Genomic DNA, 23322 nt, shown 5'->3' on the forward strand with positions numbered 1-23322 from the left:
CTTTTATACATTGGAAGTGTTTAAAAAAAATTACACTATCAACTAACCATAAATCATGGTAATTGGTAAGTATGATTTTTAAGATAATTATTGTTAAACTCAATAAATTTATTATATATGACAACTTATGTTTCAATGATAGTATAAAATCTTTTTAAATTTTTAGTGTTAAGTCAAAAGATATTTATGTCTTAAAGACGAATCGAGATTTATAATCATTTTGATTAGATGTAAATAAATATAAATGATAAAAGTTGTGTTTGATATGCTACCAGATCATGATTTGTCTCTGTGCGTCTAAAGTTTTTAGACGATATACTCATAAGACGATCAAATATAACATTTAAGTAATATATTTAAGACCTTTATTTAATATTCTCTGCCTTAGATTTTTTTCATGTAGAAAACATTCTCCTAGGATTTGTCAAAGTCATATGAAGAATAAACTAAACTCAGAGTTTGGAAGACATTGATTCTCATCAAAAGGTGTATTTTGTTGTTGGAGACATGCTATGAAGAAATAAGTGAATTCTCTGTTGAAGTACAAAGTGAAGAATGAACTTTACATGAAGAATAACATGCATTTAATGGAAACATTAAATGTTTCAACGGACCCAAGACATTAGGCAAAGAACAAAGTGAAGAGTCCAACCGTTGAAAGACAACATTTACATGGAGATAAAGGTTACATATAGGAGAGGCTATAAAGAAATAAGACACGAATCATCTACATGAATAATTTTTTCTTATAAAACTTTCTATAAATTCTTTTAAAGATATAAAACTCTCAAGATACCTTATATACCTTGAGAAAAGACTAAAAGTATTAGGTGATATATTTGTCTGTTAGACCATCATACTTTAGAGAGTTGACAATCTTCTAACAAATCTTGTTGATTTGTTTAGAGCTAAGAGTGACTTGATAAAATAAAGAATACTGATTTTAAATTGTTTGGGGTAGAGTTTATAAGTGTAAGAATCAGTGAATAATATTTGTAACTTTGATAAGTTAGTGAAAACTTTGATATATTAGTGAACAACATTTTTTGTATGCTTTCTTATTTAACTAACAAAAGACTTTTTTTATTTATTTTTAGATCTTTTAAAAAAACCATTTTTCTCATCATCTAATCTTTTATATTCTTCGGACCATAAACATGTGTTTTACAATCTTAAGAAAAGTTTTAAATTTTCTAAAAACACAATTCAAACCCTCTTGTATTATTTGCTTCTATAGTTGGTGCATAAACTATTAACATGTATAAGCCTTTGGAATAATATATAAATCACAATTTATTGAAGTTATTTAGTTAATATTTTTTTTTTTCTGTTGACATGAAGTTATTTAGTGGATATAAACTTTAATATTTTATATTGTTAATTCACTTTTTAATTTTTGTTGTAGACTAATCACTTAAATTTTATTTATTTTAGTTTCTATCTTTAATTATTAATTAAAATAAAATATTATTAATTATATTATATTTACTACATTATTATTCATAAAATATTTTGTGGGCGGTGGCGAAACAAAGATGTGGCGCGTAAAGGAGTCGTCGGGAGAGGAAATGTAATGTAAGTGATGGAGTCATGGAGAGAGGCTGGGGAGTGGGGGTAAACCCCGAAGACAAAGCAGGTAGAGGTGAAGACTATGAGGTAAAAAAGACTGAAGGGAGATATAAGATTAAGTTGTGATAAAAAAAAAACGGAAAAAATGAATAGTTCGTGAGTTAATTAAGTCTTTCCATTGACAAAAATTAACATATTAACCATTAATGATATTTGCTTATATTTAAAATAAAAATTAAATAACTTTTATTATTTGTATTTGAGATAATTAAGAAGGAATATGTATTAATATATAGGGTCCCCAAATCCCATTTGCATAAAAGTCACCACCATTGGTTACAAGATATTAACATGGTTATTATGAAATACCCGTAAATATTCAGTAACCAGCCAACCAATTCTATACCAGTATCTGAACAGAAAATCCTCCCAATTTAATTGGCTACCTGCCCCACCCAAAAATTAGGTCAACCTTATCATTCCCAACCTCTTAAGATAGTGTGAGAGGAACTTATTTAATAAGGTTTTACATATATGGACTGATTAATTTGAGAATCTGCAGTATATATAGGGGCTAAATTATGTATTTAACCATAGCAAAAAATAAGCAAATTAGTAAACCAGGTATATATTTTAAATTTTTTAAGTATACCAAATTTAAGCTTTAAATTTCTCTCTTTTAAATAAATAAATAAATAAAATTTGAGTAACCTCTTTATCATCATATAAGTCAAGCATAAATTTTAAATTCCCATCTTAACCCGATTCATTAGATTCCTAATAAGGCTTAACGGCAAAAATCACCACAGAAGAGAACAAAGGAGACGACAACGACACCTGGAAGCCACTTATACAGCAAAATAGGTGTCGTTTTGCGGTTTCTTTGAGGATATATCAGCATGTTGTTGTCCCTGAATCCAGAGGATCTTGTGGAACACGAAGTGAGCTCTGATTTGAGAATGTTTGTCAATTGTCATCGTGATTAAATGTATAGTGTTGTAGAAGCTAAGAATTCCACGATCGACTCTTCTGGAATTCACACATTAGAGAAAAACCACGTGGATGTCTAACTGTGACGGCAATTAACTTCTCACCTGATTCAAAAAGAGCAATGCAAAAAGTTACCAAAGACATAGAGTACAAAGCGCACGAATATGTATCTGAATATAATTTTTTTATTGATAAATATTAATTGTTAATTATTAATTTTTTTTGTTAGCCGAGAGAGGCGAGTTTCAGACTTCTTTAATTTCACCATTAGACCTAATTCACATTTGAGCTAAAAAAAAAGGATCATATGTACCTTCTGCTTGCTGAATTTTCTGCTAAATAAAATGCCAAAGACCTGCTGCAATTATCCATTTCATAATAGATGTCACAATTCAATGAATTCCTATTTAATAATATTTGTGTAAGAAAATCATATTAATTAAAGTCTTTATAATTTATATTTTTCTTACTAATATTACTAATTTTCTTAAAAAATATTAATAAAAAAACTAATGAAAATCTAAATTTTATCCATAAAAATTAAACATAATACTAAGATATTTATAACATTTACACATCATATTCACTTAATTTAATTAGACCCCTTGACTTTTACTTGGGCTAGGGAAGTCAGGTTGAACAACCTTTTTCTAACTTTTTTAGTGGGAAAACTTGGTCTGAGAGGAGCTTCAGATGAGTTCCTTTGAGATCTCAAAACTAATGAGAAAAAATTATAGAAGGATACACAATTATTCTTTAAGACCAGGAATCCAACTAATTCCATGACAGTTTTTAAATATTTAACATAATAAAATTATTTTACAGAAAGGATAGTTATCCACAGAAATAGATGTATTTACTCATGATAAAAATATATAGTTCAAATCAAGGAGTAAACAAAACACACACTAGTAAATAAATTCATAGTAATTTATTATAAACATGAAACTCAACTAATTATAAAACAGATAAATCTTTAACAACAACAAACGTGGACTTGATGAAGTTACCCAAGTCATTCACAACACAACGTAATTAAGAAATAGTTTTTGAACATATTGAGACTTGAGCTAAATATGATTTACATAGCAAAACCGAAAGGTCGCAACTACAAAAAGCAGATTCTACATCGGTCAAAGTAAGTTATCTACGTCGGGCCCCCCACCGTCTTTGTTACAGATGTCGTTGTAAGTCGACAACAACGACACCGGTCAGCCCCACCATTGTCTTTGTAATGTCAGAAAACAACGTCAGTGCGCAATTAACAATAGTCGTTATATAACATAAGTCAACAACGCACTTACCGGAGCACCGTTGTTGTTCGGATCCATTTCAATGTCGGGTATCAAAGGGGTCCATCGTTGTTTCAGAAAGCTATAAAGACGGGGTGGAAGTTGCACCCGTTGTCGCTTTTTAAAATTTCAACGTCGGGGTCATGTACACCCGTTGTTGTTGAAGGAAGCTATAAAGACGTGTCGTGGAACGACCGTCGTTGTTGGAGAACACTATAAAGACGGGTCTCGTAACGACCGTCGTTGTTCTAGTTCCCCTGCTCACAAAATTTGGGTTATACCATTCACGCAGAAAGTATAATTATATTAGGAAATAAACTAAAATAAACTATATGGGAAAAATAAACATAAAGTGTAATTTGGGTTATACCAATTTATCCATCAGTTGCAAGATCAACTTATTTTTACTCTTGATTCCCTAAAAATCACAAAATGCAGTTAATCTAATTGCAGTATAATGTCAACAAGATATCCAGGAAGCAAAACACCCAACAGAACATGTTATAAAATTTCATATCTGATGAGAGAGCACTATATCAACAATCTTCAATAGATCTTCAATATATCAACAGTCACATCAGCCTAGACATTAAGGGAAAGGGACATGAATCTTGTAGAAAAGTAAAAGATAAAGAAAACATCTTTTATATTAAAAGAGCTATTTAGTTCCTGATTTAGATTTTGTTGCATCATAAACCAATCATTTGTACATTGGAATGAACAGGCAAAAAAAGAAAACAAAAATGTGTTGATAAGTTTTTATATACACCACCCCAAGACAATAAAGAAATCATTTGTTTTAGAGAAAGAAAAAATATATAATGATCTATCAGAATGTTGTTAAAACCAGAAATAGTAATGCAAAAAAACAATGTATCAAAGATTCTTGTAAGTTTTAACATCACCCAGAAAAAACTACTTTGGAGGGTAGAAATCATAAAAGGTCATAACAGATTTACCCACATAATATTAGTACAAGCAGTTGAATAATCATAATAACCTGAATATTATCGCTAAATAATTCTTCAACAGAAAGATACTCATCAAATAGGAATTGAACAATTATATGGGCATGGCTCTCTCTTCCACCCTCATCAATGTTAATGAATCAAGGTGAAGAATTTACTCACTTCATCAATATTGTGGTCATACCCAGAAAGAATCATCCGTGCGGCATTTAAGCTTGCAGCGCATTTCTGATGAACTTTACCAGAAATTGCAGTAGGAGGTCCCAGAACTGGGAAGCTCCCAGTGAAGGGTTCTGCCTTTCTTACAGTTGAAGGATCATCCAGATGAAGCCTTGCTATAAGTTCACCAGCCTGCAAATAGTGATACTATTTTATTATCTCTTTCAATATGAACACCTGTACTTCCAATGTGGAATACAATGCTATATACCTGCATTGCTTGACCTTCAGACATTTTGAAATGAATAATCCCAGATGCAGGCGAAAGAAGAGGCATGCACATTTTCATGACCTCAACTTCAGCATACGGTGTGTCAGCATCAACATGACTGCCATCTGCAACCAAATATCTCAAAAGCTTACCTCATCTGCAACCAAATATCTCAGAAGAGGTTTAGAAACTTACCTCATCCACAAAAGGAATAGTTAAGGTTAAAATGAACTCATTTCACCTGAAGCAAGCAAGTCCTTCCATCTATTAGAAGGCGAGTTCCAGCTGCTTCTTCCTCTGCATATATTACATGACTGTTTCCATCCAACTGTAACAATTGGCAACTGCTAGTTAATAACTCAAGAATCAGATATAGAACAACAGACCAGTTATAAAATAGTGATGTTATGGATAAAATACCACTGTGTTAGCTAAATTGGAATAAAGTTATAGATGCAGCACAATAATATTCAAGTTTATAACTAGCATGAATTAAAAAGATGCACTTTAGGCACACATCATTTCTATCTAGACTGACCAACCACAGACTATCCATACTAAAGAATTATCAAATGCTTTAATAAATCTCTCTCCATATATGGTTTGATCAAAGTCTGAACTGTGATAAAATGATGGAATCATTAAATAATGCATAAATCATCTGTACTGAAATACCCACATTCCTTTCCAAGGTTTGGCACTGTATTAATTTGAACATCTCTAGAAACAGGAAGTACTTTTGATGCGTAACATTTTCTCAGACGGAGAAGCACAATACATCCAAAAACAGTTTATGCTAAACGATTTAATCATGATAGTAAAATTTTAGAAATCAGAACAGAAATAGTTTATGTTTATAACAGATAATCTAATGATGAATGAAATAGTAACGCAAAATGTTCACAATTAAAACATTAGCAAATTGTTTCTTATAATATTTATGATTGCACAATTAATGAAAGCACAATTAATGCACTAAATGAAGATTACTCATATTTATGACTACATATGTATTTGTGCTTTAATTTTATATTTGCTTTGAACCAGAGGGTGGTTTCCTTGTATTGTCACAATGTTGATATTATGCAATTATATAAATTTGCTTGTTATACTCTGGGCTGACACAAGTTTGCTCTTGATCGATGCATAGGAAACACCACAGGTGAGTTTGTTGACTTATAGAATAATTTCCTTAAAAGTCAAACTTGTTTCATTGATTGATAGTATCTCTCTCTCTCTCTCTCTCTCTCTCTCTCTCTCTCTCTCTATATATATATATATATATATATATATATATATATATATATACACTGTTAATAATAAGATTTTAGATTTGTTGCTCATTAAGAATTCATTTTTGGTAGTTGCAATTTGTGCGTATGAAGATGGCTTCTGTTAACAGCAGCCTGGATTTTAGTATTGACAGTCTAATGTCAAAAGATGTAAGTTTCAGGGCTCTAGATAATGGGTTTGCTTTTTGAACTAAAAAAGGAAACTAAAAATTATTGGTTTTTTTTCCTGAGTTGGGATTTGATGGCTTTTTGGTGATTTCAGATATTGCAATCAATTAATTATTTGTCACACCCAATATACCTTGAAGATTCCTCAACACCACCCTTTTATGGGCAACACCCTCATCGAAACCCAGCAGTCCACAATAACATTCCTGATGGAACTATGACCCACAACTCAGTGGAACCATTAGATAAAGGTTTGTGCCAAAACCTTGGCACGCATTTACCACACCTAAATGGTTTTAATGAAGGGGGTTCTCAGGTAATCAATTCCTCCTAGTCGTTTGTCTGCGAAACCTTTTTTTTATAGGGTTGTCTACGAAACCTACTTCATGCGTTTAAGCACTATCAAGCTAGTGGTTCTATAATTCATTGGAATGATTATTTTATTAATAGTGGAGGACCAATTATAAACCTACCTTTCAATATCCTTTCCTTCCTAAATTGGAAGTCAGAGTGTGGATGCACTAACTCATAGGTTTAAGGGGGAAAATAAATATAATTGACAAAGGCTAATCAAGTAAACAAACAGTGAAACAACTAGAGAACAAGTGCTACTATTAAGCAAAGTTTTCCATTTTCCCCTTTAAATGCAAAGGTAACCCCAAATTTTATGCTCACCGATAGCTTAATTAACAACAACATTAAATAGACTATGAAGAAGCTAAACAATAATATATAGTACTTTTAAGGTGGGGGTGGGGGAAATAGAATATTGACATGCATGCATTTAATTTCCTACTAGGATAAAGTAACAAGCTAATTGAAGAATCTATATTCTGTATAGTTATGATTACCATGTAGAAAAGCATCCCTCCCTCCCTCTTAGCTCTCAATAAAATCTGATCATATATCTTCCTCAGTGCTAAAATCCTCTTAATTAAAATTTCCCCTTTTAGTTATAGACAATAAACAGCCAAACTTGGCACTTTTGCTGCAGTTGATCTAGACAATGCCTTTTGTTCTCAACAATTTATTTACCGTGCTAGATATGAAACATGTTGATTACCATGTCGTTTGTTTCTCTTATAAAAAAACAGTGAAACAAAAAAAGTTGCCTTATTTTTGTTGAAGTTTCAACCACTTTTTCTAATTGTTCTTTTATCCAATGATTTTCAGTATGCAATACCAACTTACCAATCAACAAGTGAAACTAAGATACACCAACTTACCAACCAATAACAACCCATAAGAAAATTTTTTATTTTTAATAATTTCTAAATGCATAATCAAAATTAATAAACAAAAAGTACCTTATGCCAGCAATAGATTCAGAAGGTGGTTCAGTCCTTATGGTCTTCAATTTAACCTTCTTGAGTAACTCTTCCAATTGATCTAAGTTCCTCTGAAAAATGTAACAAAATTAATTCAAACCTAGAGATAACTTTGTTCACTGCAGTTTCAAATTTCTGATTTATTACTCTTCTAATCATATCCCCAATCATATAACAATATTTAATTGTTTGTTGTTAAGAACATTACTATTTATTTTCTTTAAATTTATGAAGCTACAAAGTATAAGATTTTTATGATGATATGTTAAAAATAAATTCTGAGTCACTATATGAAAACAAAAAGAATGGTATCAATTGAATAATAACTACAATTAATGACTCTAATTTGTTAGGACTAAGCTCAGACATATTTCTTTCTTCATGTAGGTGTTCAAGCTGGAACCATATATTATTACAAATGTGGGGATAGTTCTATTCCAGCCATGAGCCAAGAGCATTTCTTTTAGACTTTTCCAAAACCTAGTCCAAATAATTATCCAACTCGAATAGCAATTCTTGGACTCTTAGTTTCAGTTGAAGCTTAACCATAAGTCTCATACTATTCATCAAACCAAAAAAGTACACAACGCAAATAAAAAAATACATTATTGAACAGTGTCATTCATGTATCAAGAAATAGTTCAGATGGGGCAAGACGAAAATTGTATCCAACCACTTGTGCATTTTTATAATTATAATAATAACCCTTAATCAGTGTGAAGAAGAAAATTAGTACAGTAACGTAGATTCCTTTTGTCATTTGAATCCAACTGGTTATGCATATCTAATAATGGAGGAAAATAATCCAAACCACAAATGCATATCTAATAAATCCAACAAGTTATGCTCGAAGTGCACCAATCCAGATACGAAAAAGGCGAAACCAAAACAACCAAGAACATAAACTTCCCTAGTACTCTGACTTAAGTAAACCCTTTGGCCTTCAAATCCTTTTCGCATATTCAACGATGACATTGTCAGGGCAACTCAACAAGTCGATAATCACATTTTAAAAGTCTTACTTAAGTAAACCCTTAATACTATAACACCTTCAACCATTACCAAACAAGAACTCAAAAACATCGACATCCTTACCTTCACACTAGCAAGGTGGCGACACCACTCCAAAGGGCACGACTTCGGCTACGTGGCGGTGGTGGGAACAATAGCTAGGGAGTCGACTTCAGCTTCCTTTTGCGGAGGTCAGGGAAACGCAATGTGAGGGTGGGCATGACGGAGTCGACGGTGGGATGAGTTCAGGCAACAACGCGCTATAGGTTTTTGGAGGACACGAGAGTGTTCAATCACCGCGAAACAGGAGTATATAAAGTACAAAATTAATGACGGTGTATGAGTAACACCGTCTTTGTATCTAACTATTTCTACGACAGTGTCTATAAATGCACCGTCTTAGATAAGTTCCACCAAAGCTACAAAGGTGGGGTTCAAATGAAACATCATTGTATACGAAATGCACCACATAAAAAACTTATATATTTACGTAAATGTCACCATGTGCACTACTACGTGGGGTTATATAAGACCGACGTAGAATGTGCGTCGTAAAATAGGATTTTTTTAGTAATGGGTGTCCGAAATTCATTCTTAATTCCTAGTGCTCTATAAATACTAAAAGAAGAGTCACATTCAACTACTTCAAAAAGAACTTTCATTTCAATTACAAACCAAATTCCCCTAAAGATAGATATGATGTCTCTTAAACACAGCAGTGTTGACGATATATTATTGCTCCTCCTTAACATCAGTAAGCAAGTGGCTGAGACCATTTGTTAGAGCTGATCTTGAGATTAAAGATGCTTTCAATATGTTAAAACCCTACATCATGGCAACATTGCATAATGAGTATCAGACTAGCATGAACACAAAACCAAGACAAAGCAGTAAAGCTATGATTCAGAAAACTTTCATACCTCCTTAATGCCAATGACAACAACTTTTTCCTTCAAGTCACTAAGAGGTATATTTAAACGGCTGAGTAAAGATAAACCCGAAATTGGAGACATAGGTGCGACAACCAAGTCATCAGTAGCCATAAACATTGCTGGTCCCTTGGCATAGCCATTACCTTCAATGCTTCCTTCAGATGACTTAGGATCTACTAACACCAACCGTGTATAACGTTCAAACTTCTCATAATTCTCATATTCATAATAATCAGTTTTATAGAATTGATTGCGAAAAATAAATTCTGTATAATGATCAAACGGATAACAATAATAATACTCTGAAATTTGTTCACAAATCGGTAACATCTGGTTGGCTATTTTTGTTTGGAACTGCGGGGCAAGGCCAGGATCAACAAGCCTATTCTTCACTTTCTCTGATATCAAATATTTGTTTTCATTTAAATCAGCTATGCTCTTGTACAACCCATCAACACTGCCCATTGAAGAATATCCTCCTAACATACGCACCACTCCCCCCAGAGGTAAAGTGAGAAAACTCAAAAGAAAGTCAGCAAAATCTTCTTCTCCTTCAGCAAACAATATCTTCCCATCTGATTTTCTCATAACTAGCTTTATTTTGATTTGGATAGTACTACTGTTTTCAACAACAGCAGGAGAAAAACTTGAGTTCTCGAGAAATGGTTTCTTTACCAAGAACAAATCTGTCAAAGTTGACTTGGACAATAAAGAACACTTGAGCAGATCCAATACCTGCACAAAGCATACTCAATAAATAAAAATCACATTCAGTAGCTAGCTAGGAATTGATTAATAGATAGATTAAAAAAGAAAATAATTTGCAGGTGGTATATGTAATGAGAAAGTAGTAATAAACAATGAATTATTAACCTTTTTCTTGGTGACAGTTAATGTAATTGTCTGTACTGAACTCAAACATTTTACTCCGCAACTCTGAAAGAAACTAAGACCTGTATCCATTGTGTTTGGAAGGACAACCAGATCATCTGTAACGATAAAAGTGGCACCACCATTTACAAATCCTTTGTAGACTTTGTCATCAACAAAAACTAAAGTGGTCATAGCAAACCCACAGGCACATCTTCCATTTGGGTAAGTGCTCAATTGGCTATATGCGCAATCAAGATTGCTCGTACACATGAAGTGCTTTGTGGGCTCAGTGTCATCAATGTTAAGTTTGAGACTCCTGCAATAATCTTCTGAAGAGTTCCTTGGCTGCAATAGCATTTCCTTGCATGCCTCTGTCCAGAGACACTCTTTTTCAAGATTTGCCACACTTTCATAGAGTGAGCTTAGACAACCAACTTGAACTGGACCGACATCTGAGTCCTTTTGCACAAGCCTGGCGATGGTTCCTAAAGGGAATGTTAAGAAGCTCAAGAGAACATCCACAAAGTCCTTACCTGCCTCTGCAAATACCACCTTATTGGTTTCTTTGTTTACTACAAGTTTCAACGAAACTTGCCCAGGCATGGTAGCAACACCCACAAAGTCTTGTCCTGCCTCTGCAAATATAACATTGTCGCTCTCTTTATTTTCCATGAGTTTCAACGAAACTTGCTCGGACATGGTAGCAACAGCAAACTTGGAAAAATCTTAAAACCTGAAACAAAAAAATTCTATTGACTACACAAGGATGCAAAATGAGAAATGCAAATTCAGTCGGTAAAAACAAGGTTCCTGCTAAAAGTGACCACTGGAAATTAAAAAATAATTTTTTTTCACAAAAAAATAATTATATTGGGCTGCATTAAAAATCATGAAGGAGTGCTGCTACTCTTCTCAGTAATGGAGTTTTCTTTTCCTTCCTGCAGCAGTCATTTTCATAATTCCAACATTGTCTTTACAATCGTATATAAGGATTAACAATTCGTATAAACCGATACAGATATAGGTCCATACAGATTGATCATTTACATAAATTCACACAAATAGATTTAATAAAAATTTATATATAAAAAAATAAATCAAAATTAATTATTAGTAAACTTATATATATTAAAAGTACATTAAAAATTTTAAGATTTTATATAACGATATTAATTATTTTTTAATATAAATAACTTATTAGTTCAATCGATTAGGATGTCATACTAATAAGCTACTCATAAGATAAAAGTCACATTTTCTCATAGTTATTAGCATAACTTGCTAGATTATTACTACTTACATGACTTATTGCTGAGATGGTTACTAATGTATTAACACAAATAAGTTTTCATGTCTATAATACAAAGATGAAATAGCTCTGACAAACCAAAACCATGAACACTATAAAGAAGATAAATGGATATTACCTGAAGCACTGATACCGATCGTGGAAACGAGTAAAACGATGATCGTGGAAATGAGATTTTGGGAGATAATGAGTGAGGCGAATGAGCAAAAGCAAATGTCTAACAAAAACAATAAGAAGAAGCTGAAGAAAAGCAAATGACTAAGAAAAGCAAATGACTAAGAAAAGCAATAAGAAGAAGATTAAAGAAAAGCAAATGACTAAGAAAAGCAATAAGCAGAAGATTAAAGAAAAGCAAATGACTGACAAAAGCAATAAGAAGACTAAAGAAAAGCAAAGACTTTAGGGAAACACCGTATTCTTATTTAATTTTTATTATATTGAACGGTGATAAATAGGAAAAGCAAATGATTGTTTCAAGGCGCCCATTAAACTAACGGTGTGTTACACTGTTGAATAAATATTTTTCACTTTAAATTCTTGAACAATGCAGTTGGAACTCTAGTTGGCATTTATTCATATTGGAACCATATGTTTTGTTTGAAAAGTATGGTACTTAAAGAGTGTTGATGCACCAAAACTATTTCGTGAAGCTGATGCAGTATTGGGTTAAACAGTAATTGGTGGTCAGGGTTTTAATGGTTAGTTTCTATTTTTACCAGCTAGTGTTATAAATCGTTTCTAACCGTATAAAGCTTCCAAGGTCCACTTGTAGAAGGGTTATGATACCGATTGTACCATCTTTTATATATTATTTTTTTATTTGCTGATTAAAAAAAAACAAGAAGAATCGAAACACCAAAACAACTCATCTGAAAGAATTGACTGTAAGTTCACAATCAGAGATATATATACCCTTTTGAAAATAAGAACGAAATATTAGAAAAAGTAAATATTGAATAGTAAGTATTGAATAAAACGAAATATTAGAAAAAGTAAATATTGAATAGTAAGTATTGAATAAAGGAGAATGATAATGAGTATCTTTAGGATACTCTTTAAGTTTTCTTAAAGTATAATTTTTTAATTAAAAGACAAAAAATTACATTATTAAAAAAAAATTTATAATTTCTTATGATTACTACATTAATTATAATTTTTTTAATTCCTTAAATACTATCTTTAGAATATTAGTTAGCACTATTCTTGAATAAAAAGTATTGAATAAAAAATAAATTATTCTTAACTTATGAGGATTTGTAAGAGAATAGTACAAGGATTCTTAAGAGAATGATGTAAGAGGATTTCAAATTATTCATAACGTACATCTGGAAAATAAATAGAACAAAAAAGTGCATGTTTTTTTTTTATAAATTGTTAGATTAGTCTTAATATGACATAGTAATAAATTGATCTTTAAAAAATGAAAAATATAACTTTTGTCCTTAAATATATATAAAATATACAAAAAGATAAAAAATATAAATTTAAGATTAATTTATCACACTTTTTATATATTTAAAGACTAAATTTTAATTTTAATTTTTCAAAAATCAATTTTCAGCCTCTCATGGATTTGATTCTACACTTTCTTTTTACTTTCAACTGTTGATCTTCTTGTGAAAATTTGTTTTGTCTTTTCTTTCAAATAGTTTGCTTAAATGTGAAGGAATGGAGAAAAATAAAACTATGGACCCAAGAACTCAGTTTTTGGAAAGAAAAGAGGAAAAGTGTACAGGAAAAGAATAATGGCCTGTTTGTTTCTCTTATCAAAAACAGTCTTTCAGTTTTCTAAAATTCAAAAACCAAGAGAATTATTTGACAGGTAAAAATAGTTTCAACATCAACACGGTGACATAACTTACTGGAGGGGGTAGTTTTCAAAAACCACGACTATCATTCTTTACTCCTTTTATTCTCCCTTTCAAAAGGTTATAAGGGGCCAACTCCATACACATGCATATTGCAGTGTCATCTGTTATCTTATCTCGTAACAGATAACATCTGAAATCAGAACTAACACTTCATCTGTTATCTACGTACACACGAGTTATGAGACACTGGATTGATCAGGATTACATATGCACATAGCAGAATTAAAAAATGAAGATGAGAAAACATTTTTACCTGGTTTTGGTTTTTAGTTTTTAATTTAAAACACATGTTTCGGAAATGTGGTTGAAGTTGAACATAAAACAGAATGTCAACCGTCAGTACCACAAGAATTTAAGCATTTAACTAGTGAACAGTATAAAATTGTTTTGCAAAACCGTTTTTAAAATTAAAAAAAATTAAGAGAAACAAACAGGCCAGAAGTGTGAAACATCTTCCCCTTGATCAAAGAATATCTTCCTATCTGATTTTCTCATAACTAGTTTCCCTTCGATTTGAATAGTTTAACAACAGGAGGAGAAAAACTTGATTTTTGCAGCAATGGTTTCTTTACTAAGAACAAATCCTTCAAATTTTGGTCCCTCATTTTTGTTGTTTATTTCAGTTTGATTCTCCTAAGTTTAAAAAATTTCACTTTGATTATTTTGGTTACTTAAAGTGTCTATGTTTGAGCAAATATAATTCTTCTATTAGTTTACTAGGTGTTGTCATGCTTGTGTGTCCGCATTTTTTATTGTACTATTGTGTAAAAAAATTAATATATTATAATAATTTTTAATTATAATTTCTTGAATTTTGTTCAATAAATAACATATTTCGTATAAAAAAATTAGAAACAAACTTAACACAACTAAAAATAAAAATAATTAATTAGCCATAAGAAAATTATAATAATTTTGGCTTTGAAAAAATATTCTTTCTCTTCCTTTTTTTTTATATAAATTGTCTTCTCATTGACAATGGTCATTTCCAACTGCATATCCCTGAAAGGCCTATTAAATTAATTAAAACACTAATTAGTAATAAACAAAAGAAATATAATATAAAAATATGTGTAAGAATGAGTTAGAATAAAAAAAATCAAAAATAAATACATAAAGTTATGAGGGGAGAAAGATCGTGGGAGAAAACATAAAGATACACAATTAACTTAGATATAATTGATATTGATTTTATCTAGATTAATAATAATTTGAAAACATAAAGTATCTCAATAGATAATGAGCAATGTGATTTTTTTATTATGTGACTTTTACCCATGATTAAAGTCTATTAGCACAAGTAAATGATTTGTATTTGTAGTTTTTCTTTTCAATGGTAGACATAAGTTAATGACTTTTATCTATGTACATTATGGATGGTAGGAATCATATATAATGACAATTAAATGTAATTGCAGGTGAAAGTAAATTCGTGGATAAAATATTTATTGATAGATTATAATCCGTTACTATGCATTTCTTTAAAATTGACGGTCAAAATGTCCTTAGAACAAAATCTTTATTATATTTGCATACATATTTTTAACATTTAGTGATAATTTTTATCTGTAGTCATAAGTTATTTTTCTTGTAGTGTAGATAAAAGCTTTATCCTATATGTGTACACACGGTTTCTGAAAATGTATAAACCATGGAAAAGTTGCACTGATATAATGTATGAAGGTGCACTGCATTAATACTCGGTCATTAATGACGAACCATTAAAGACTATTCTTTTCAATTTTTTTGGTAAAAAAAAAAAAACTTTTCAATTGGAACAAATCAAACCAAATAAGAACCCGTCTATTTGGAAATGAATTATAGTAACTCAAGCTAAAGTAGAATTTCAACCAAAGGTCATGATCCATTGTCTTACAAACTCATATTTTTTATGGTTTAATTGAAGAGAAACTCGTGCAACAAATATAAAATACGCAAGCAGTTGCTTGTCAAAAAAAAAACTGCAAGCAGTTGTTCTTCCTCCTTTAAATACTAAAAATTTCCAACTAATTTATAAATGGATTAATGATAGTTAACGGAAACCTGCCAAATTTTTTGAGACAATTATTATGAAGTTAGCACCTATGGTTTTGAGGCAGCACTACTGCTAATTATTTTAGGAAAGAGTATTCTACATATATAACTCATACTCTACTTTATATGATTAATTATTAAATGAAAATAGTATCACATCTTAAATTTATATATATATTTTATTTTTTTCATTTGGAAGGATAGTATATCTGGAAGATAAAAATTAATATTCAAACGTCAATTTTACTTAAAAAATACATAAAATAATATAAAAATTCACATAAAATATCATTTAAATAATAATTTATCATTGATATTTTTATATTAGTCCATTACATATACACCGATTAAAAAGTTGGAAATTTTATATAAGAAAAGATATATGGTAATTAAATTGCAGCTTTCTCTTTAGATAATTACAAATTTTTATTTTTTCATTCTCTTTCTTCAAAGAACATTTGATTTCATTTTAGAAACTCAAGGTAAATCATTCACCTTCTATCTCATTGTTTTCACCATATTAACAAACTGAATCGGAACTTAAATATTGGATTTTATTCTCAGAAAATAATGAGATAACAAATTCATTAACATGTTGAACAAAATTTAGAGTTGGTTCTAGAATTCTCCACTCTTGAAAATAGTTTGACATGCTAATGTTTTGTACGTAACAGGTTAGGATAGACAAAATAAACCGAAGGTAGTAATGGATCTGCACATTCCTAAATTTTTAGATCTTCTAGAATCTTTATTTCACTCTCACCATTTTGATCTTGGTTGTAACTACCGTTCCAAATCCGCGTAATCCAAATCTGTGAATTCTCTTATATGATGTCAGTCTACATTATTAATTAGTTGTAGCACCTAACCTGATGTTCCTTGTAAGCCTCAAGACCATGGAAACATTCCATATGTTAGAAGCATTTATGGTAGAACCAACAATATCTCGTCTCATCCCTTCCTAATCACAAGCAAAATCTTTTTGAAATCACCGTCCAAAATAATTACCTTTCCTCTCAACAATTTTGTTGCGTTGTCTTTATTTTGAGATGCCATAAAATTCCGTAATTAATTCATTTGATCGCAATTCTGCGATTTTTCCGTAAATACACTTTTTTTTTTCAATCTATACTATTTTATAATTTAATTTTTAATATACACTACTTGAGATTTTCTCTCTTCTTTTTATTTTTTTTAATTTAAAATATTATAAAATATAAATATTATATTGTATAATTTTTTTAATTGATTTTAAAATTACTTATTTATTAAATTAAATTTTATAATTTTTTATTTTTTAAAAGAAAAAATATACAGATAAAGAAAAATAAAAAAAAATTAGATAAAATTAGAGTATAATTGTATGTACTTTTGTAGTTAAATATATGTGCTGTTAATATTTTTTTTGTTATGTTCGTTAATTAAAAAAATAAGAAAATTAGTTAGTAATATTAAAATAAACTAAAAAATACAGTAAAAAAATAATTGATACATCTATCTTATACAATAGATATAAAATTTCAAAAAGTAGTAACTACTATATTAAAAATATCTTTAAATAAAAATATATTAAAAATATATTTAAAAATATTTATTTAGCAGTTATTTTTTGCTTAAGTGATAAGAATTGATATTTTTATTATTTATGACTTGCAGATATGAAAAGAAAAGATTAAAATATCCAAAAGATATTGATAACTATTAAATATGAGCTATTTTTTATAATAAAAATATATTGAAAATATTTTTAAAGATATTTAATTAGCAATTATTTTTTGCTTAAATGATATGAATTGATATTTTTCTTATCTATGGCTTGCAGATATGAAAAGAAAAGTAAAACAAATCCAAAAGATATAAAAAATATAAATAAGAGATTTTTTGGTATCAGGGCCAAATCCACTGCAACAACTATACAAAGGGAGATAAGTCAAGGAGAAAAGACACTAAGTATCAGAGCAGCACCCTCACTACTACTTAGCCGAGAACTCTTTTTTGTTATTATCTCTATCCATTCCTTTACCACAATGGCTCCACCTAAAGAATTTCGACCATCATTTATCACAATGGTTACATTGCAGACGACCCAATTTGTGGATCGGTGTACATATCTGTGAACCCAATATTTATTTACGTCAATCATTCTATTAGGTTTACACAATTCATTCGAAAAATTAACAATCGTCTCCCTACTCGAGCAATTGAAAAAGTTGCTCAATTTTTATTTTATGTACCTATTTCGTTTCATCAGGGTCAGACACAGTTATATTTTAGCACAACTACAAGAAAATGACAATCTCAAAGGCGCGATGGAAACAATTCTTTCGAATCCACAATTGAATTATGTCAAATTCTATGTTGTTACTGACCTTATTCTTCAACCACAACCATCATCATCACAACCCTCATGTCAACAATAACAACTATCGCCTCCATAACAATTACCGTATAACAACATAGACATCAATATCTTCATACAATAACCTTGAAACACGAGACCCCTTTGACATTTATACTTCATACACACAACTATTATCCAAAAATCCATCTTTTTTTTATGCCCAACAAACCTCCTTTGACAAACAAAACCATCCTTCACATCCCTTTATGCCACCTTCACAACAACCACAAACGCAAATATCAAATCGAAATGAACATATCATCGCTAACGAAGATCCCATTATACGATTTCATGATGAAAACATAAATGATTTTAGTGAGGATGAGGACCAATAGTTCTTTGATAACATCAATGAGGATAGTGATGACCAAAGTGATCACCAAAGCGATGACGAAGGTGTTGGCAGACCAACGACACCTCTGTCTCCTCCATTGCAGTATCACCAACCTAGGTGTCCAGTAGACTTGAACTCTGACCACCTACCACACTACATTGATCGACACCATTTTGTTCAATAGCAACATAATGTACAACCACCAATAGGTGCACTCGAGGTTGGCATGGCCTTCGATGAAAAAGCACAATATATTCGAGTAGTCAAAGAATAGAACATCATAAATCATTTTGACCGCAGAACAATTTATTATGACCAGAGAAGGCTAAACTTCATGTGTAAATTACATAAAAATGGTTGTACATGGAACTTAGGCGCATGCAATTTAAATAGGCATAACAAATCTATTATCAAGAATATCAGAGGTCATCACACTTGTCTTGCGCCAATGCTCAGACAAGATAATCGGAAACTTGACAAACACGTCATAGCACAGATCATCCAACCAATTGTCAAAACAAACCCAAGCGTCTCCATCAAGATGTTGATTGCAGAGATCAAAACGTTCATGAATTATATCCCATCCTACAAGAATCATATGCCAAACTGCCAAAACTTTTGGGAGCTTCGTAATCTTCTTTTCCCAAGACTGTGGTCGCTGCTCAAACAGGATCTGTGTATGACGGAGGAGAAATTGTACCGAGCAAAAGAATGTTTAAGTGTGTCTTTTGGTCATTTGGTTCATGCATTAAAGGCTTTGCATATTGCAAACCCATAGTACAAGTAAATGGCACATGACTTTACGAGAAGTATACTAGCACATTGTTGCTAGTTATCGCACAAGATGAAGCTAACCATATCTTCTCGATTGCCCATGCCATTGTAGAATGAGAGACAACTCCAACTTATGGGTTTTTTTCTAAAGAATTTGGAAAGACATGTTACTCCGCAAATTAATATTTCTCTCATCTCATACAGACACCCCACAATTATAATTATAAGTGCCTACAACAACCCAACTAACTTATGGGTTCAGGACACATTCCATCTCTTATGTCTGCGCCACATTGCACAAAACTTTCTTTGCGATAATTCAAACTGTAAACATATAAAAAAATCACTCATGCTGGCTGGTGAGAATCTATTTTATATATTCTTTAAATTTTACTTTCTATCAAATTTTATAACGTAATAGATTGATTGAATATTTATAGGTTACGCATACACTGAGAAGATGTACTGGCGACATCTTAGGGATATCCGTGCGAATAAGCCAAGTACAGCTAAATGGCTTGATCAATTACCCAAACAAAATTGGGTACAATGCTTTGATGAGGGAAAACATTGGGGACATATGACTACCAGTCATCGTTGGTTGAGGAGATGTATTTCAAAACCGCACAACTCTTTGTTATTAGAGGTCAACAAACTCAGGCAATGATCAACTTTGACTCATAGTATTCTGAAGTCATCTCTGATGCAATGAATAATGGTCAACAAGAATCTAATACACACATTGCAAATGAATACGACAGACACAATCACACTTTTATTATAATAGAGACTTAATCCACACTTCAAACACCCAGACCACGTAGAAGGTTTAGAGTAATGTTACAATCTCAAAAGAGTGATTGTGGTGAATATCAGGCTAAACACTTATCGTATTCTCATGTCATAGTTGCTTGTAAATCTGTCAATGTTGATTTCATGAACTATGTTCCGTTTCAACCCGCATTCCTATTGAGATGGACAAAGAAGAAAATGAACGGGGAAGTAGAAAAAATATGGAATTTGTCGACAACATGGTCATAACAGAAACAATTGTCCTAATATATTTCCATCTCAAATTTTTCCTTATCCAAGTGTAATTTTTCAAGTATTTTATTGATAATGCAATATAATATTTTTCTATAAATAAATTGTTAAACAAAAAGTCTTCTCATTTTTAATTAAATCTAATGACATAAACAAACTAATTATATTTAGTAATATAATTATATTAAAAATAATTTTATTAGAAAATTCAAATTTTAAATAAAAATATTCACCTAAAAAATATGTTAAGTAAGTTAAATAATAAAAAAATAATTATATTTAATAATATCATTTTCTTTAAAAAAATTAAAATACAAAATTATAAAATTTAATTTAATAAATAAGTAATTTTAAAACCAATTAAAAAATTATATAATATAATATTTATATTTTATAATATTTTAAATTTAAAAAAAAACAAAAAGAAGAGAGAAAGTCCCAAATAGTATATATTGGAAATTAAATTATAAAATAATGTAGATTAAAAAGAAAAAAAAGAGAATATATATTTAGGGGAAAAAAAACCCCAATCTGCATATAAATTCTTCCATAAAAATGATTTATCAGTACTGTAATATCCAAGCAGGAAGCCACCTAATTCAATCAAGAAGGAGTCAATGATTTCTTGGTATACAACTTTTTCCTCAATTTTTCTTGGAATACACCTAATCCAAAAGTCCATAATTTTATTGTTGAATTTCCTCTTAAATTTGACGATCCCATTATTGTTTTTTTTTTGTCACATTAATCCCATTATTTACTTACATGCTGCTCATAAATACGTTTTAAGTTACATTATTAACTTAATTTTGGGGTTGTATTACCCTCACTGGATAAAAAAGACAGCTATCTCTATTCTTGACTAATAAATAGTGTGTTAATATTTTGGAGTATAGTTGTTAGTATTAAGTGTATCGTTCTAATATTTGTATAAAGATTAGAGTAATTTTTTGCATTTTATATTTAATAAAATGTTTATTATAAAGAAAAGCAATGGATCGAGATGCCACTGAGCTTTGATTTATTCATTTCATATACTACGAACTCATTCTGTTTAACATGAGATAGTTCCTTATTGTATTTTACATTTTTGAAGACGGGTATTAGGATCAGTTTTGCTTCATTAGAGTTTACTTTTAGTTTATTTCTTTTGGATAATTTCTGAAACTATGAATTTAACGAGGGGGAAAAAGAAGACGAAGATCAAGATAAAGATTATAACATTCTCACGTTATATACGTGCAAGTAGTGCTAGTAATAATCACCGTAAGTTTTTTATTTTGTTTTTATAAATAGTTTACCTTGATTTTATTTATTTATTTGATAAATAAATAAAGAATACTTTAATCCATATAAATGATAAATAATAACGATTAAATAAACGAAAAGTACTACAGAGAATATAATATGATATTCTTAAAACAGACAGTTATAATTTTCCACAATTAAACCAGAACGAAGCCCTAAGTTTAATCAAATCCATTAGGTAGATAAAATATAAGGTCATCAGGGGCCCAACTTTCCACGAAAACTGCTGAAAATTTATATGCAATTCATATACGCCTTCTATGTTTCTCAATGATTATACTCTAGCAATAACGGTGTGAATAAGCTTTTGTCACTAAACTTGATTATTTAAATGTTCAATTAAATTCATTTTTTATAGAGCATGTATACACCGTTGGAAATAATTTTTTTCAGACTAGATATCATTATTATAAATGGTTTTTCAATCAAATATTTAATATAATTACATATTCTAATTTTAATTTGAGACCTCTAATTAAAATCAATAATTTTGATTTATTAATATACAATTAAATATGAGAACAATACATAAACTAGTGATTATTTTTTCTTGGTTGAAAAAAGAACTTATAGTTTGACATTAAAAACCTATGAATGGGTATACAATAATAAAATAATTAATTTTATACTTTATAATAAAAGAGATATACTTAATTACTAATTTGTAATTTTATCATTTTTTTATCTATGAATTGAAGACAATGTTAGGATTTACAATTAGGATATACTTTATATGATGTTCAATCAATTAAGTTAATCTTCTTTAGTAATTATAAGGTTTAATTATTTTTTTGATCCTAGTAATTTTTTAATTCTTATCATTTATATTTTAATTCTTTTTAGCCTTTATAGTTTGAAAATGATTTTTTAATCTTTATATTTTTTTTTAGTTTTTATAGTTTAAAAGTGGTTTTTTTAATTTTATACTTTATATTTAAATTTCTTTTTAGTCTTTACCATCAAAATATGAATAATATTATCAATTATAATTAACTACAAAAATATGAATAAATAATTTATAACTAATTTATCAAGATAATTTATAATAATAAAATAGTTGATAATTTATAGCTAATTATATATATATATATATATATATATATATATATATATATATATGTTGTAGTAAGTATTAAAAGGTAATTAAAATACAAATTATATAAACTAAAAAAATCACTTTCAAATCATAAGAACTAAAAAAGAATTAAAATATAAATTACAAAAACTAAATAAATCAATTTTAAACTATAAAAACTAACAGAAAATTAAAATATAAATTATAAAAACTAAAAAGATTAATTTCAAACTATAGAAACTAAAATGTATAAATTATAAAATTATAAAGACCAAATAATTAATTAAATATAATTATAATTTGATCGTTAAAAACTATC

The 23322-nt window shown here is 29.7% G+C and overlaps 2 protein-coding genes across 2 annotated transcripts; both read right to left on the reverse strand.

The window, feature by feature from the left end:
- Positions 1 to 3530: 3530 nt before the first annotated feature.
- Positions 3531 to 5438, reverse strand: LOC100778193 (acetyl-CoA carboxylase 1). The gene is made up of 5 exons (XM_041017047.1): positions 5250 to 5438; positions 4982 to 5170; positions 4222 to 4269; positions 3864 to 4108; positions 3531 to 3786 (listed from the first exon to the last, which is right to left on the reverse strand). The coding sequence occupies exons 1-4, from the start codon at positions 5325 to 5327 to the stop codon at positions 4100 to 4102; spliced, it is 324 nt and encodes a 107-aa protein (XP_040872981.1). The 5' UTR covers positions 5328 to 5438; the 3' UTR covers positions 3531 to 3786; positions 3864 to 4099.
- A 4073-nt stretch (positions 5439 to 9511) lies between these two features.
- LOC100778734 (uncharacterized) lies at positions 9512 to 12570 on the reverse strand. Its single transcript, XM_006583542.4, has 4 exons — positions 12281 to 12570; positions 10854 to 11586; positions 9969 to 10715; positions 9512 to 9873 (listed from the first exon to the last, which is right to left on the reverse strand). The coding sequence occupies exons 2-4, from the start codon at positions 11550 to 11552 to the stop codon at positions 9781 to 9783; spliced, it is 1539 nt and encodes a 512-aa protein (XP_006583605.1). The 5' UTR covers positions 11553 to 11586; positions 12281 to 12570; the 3' UTR covers positions 9512 to 9780.
- Positions 12571 to 23322: the final 10752 nt, after the last annotated feature.

This window comes from Glycine max, chromosome 7, assembly GCF_000004515.6.
Source record: "Glycine max cultivar Williams 82 chromosome 7, Glycine_max_v4.0, whole genome shotgun sequence".
In the NCBI taxonomy this organism is placed as follows: domain Eukaryota; kingdom Viridiplantae; phylum Streptophyta; class Magnoliopsida; order Fabales; family Fabaceae; genus Glycine; species Glycine max.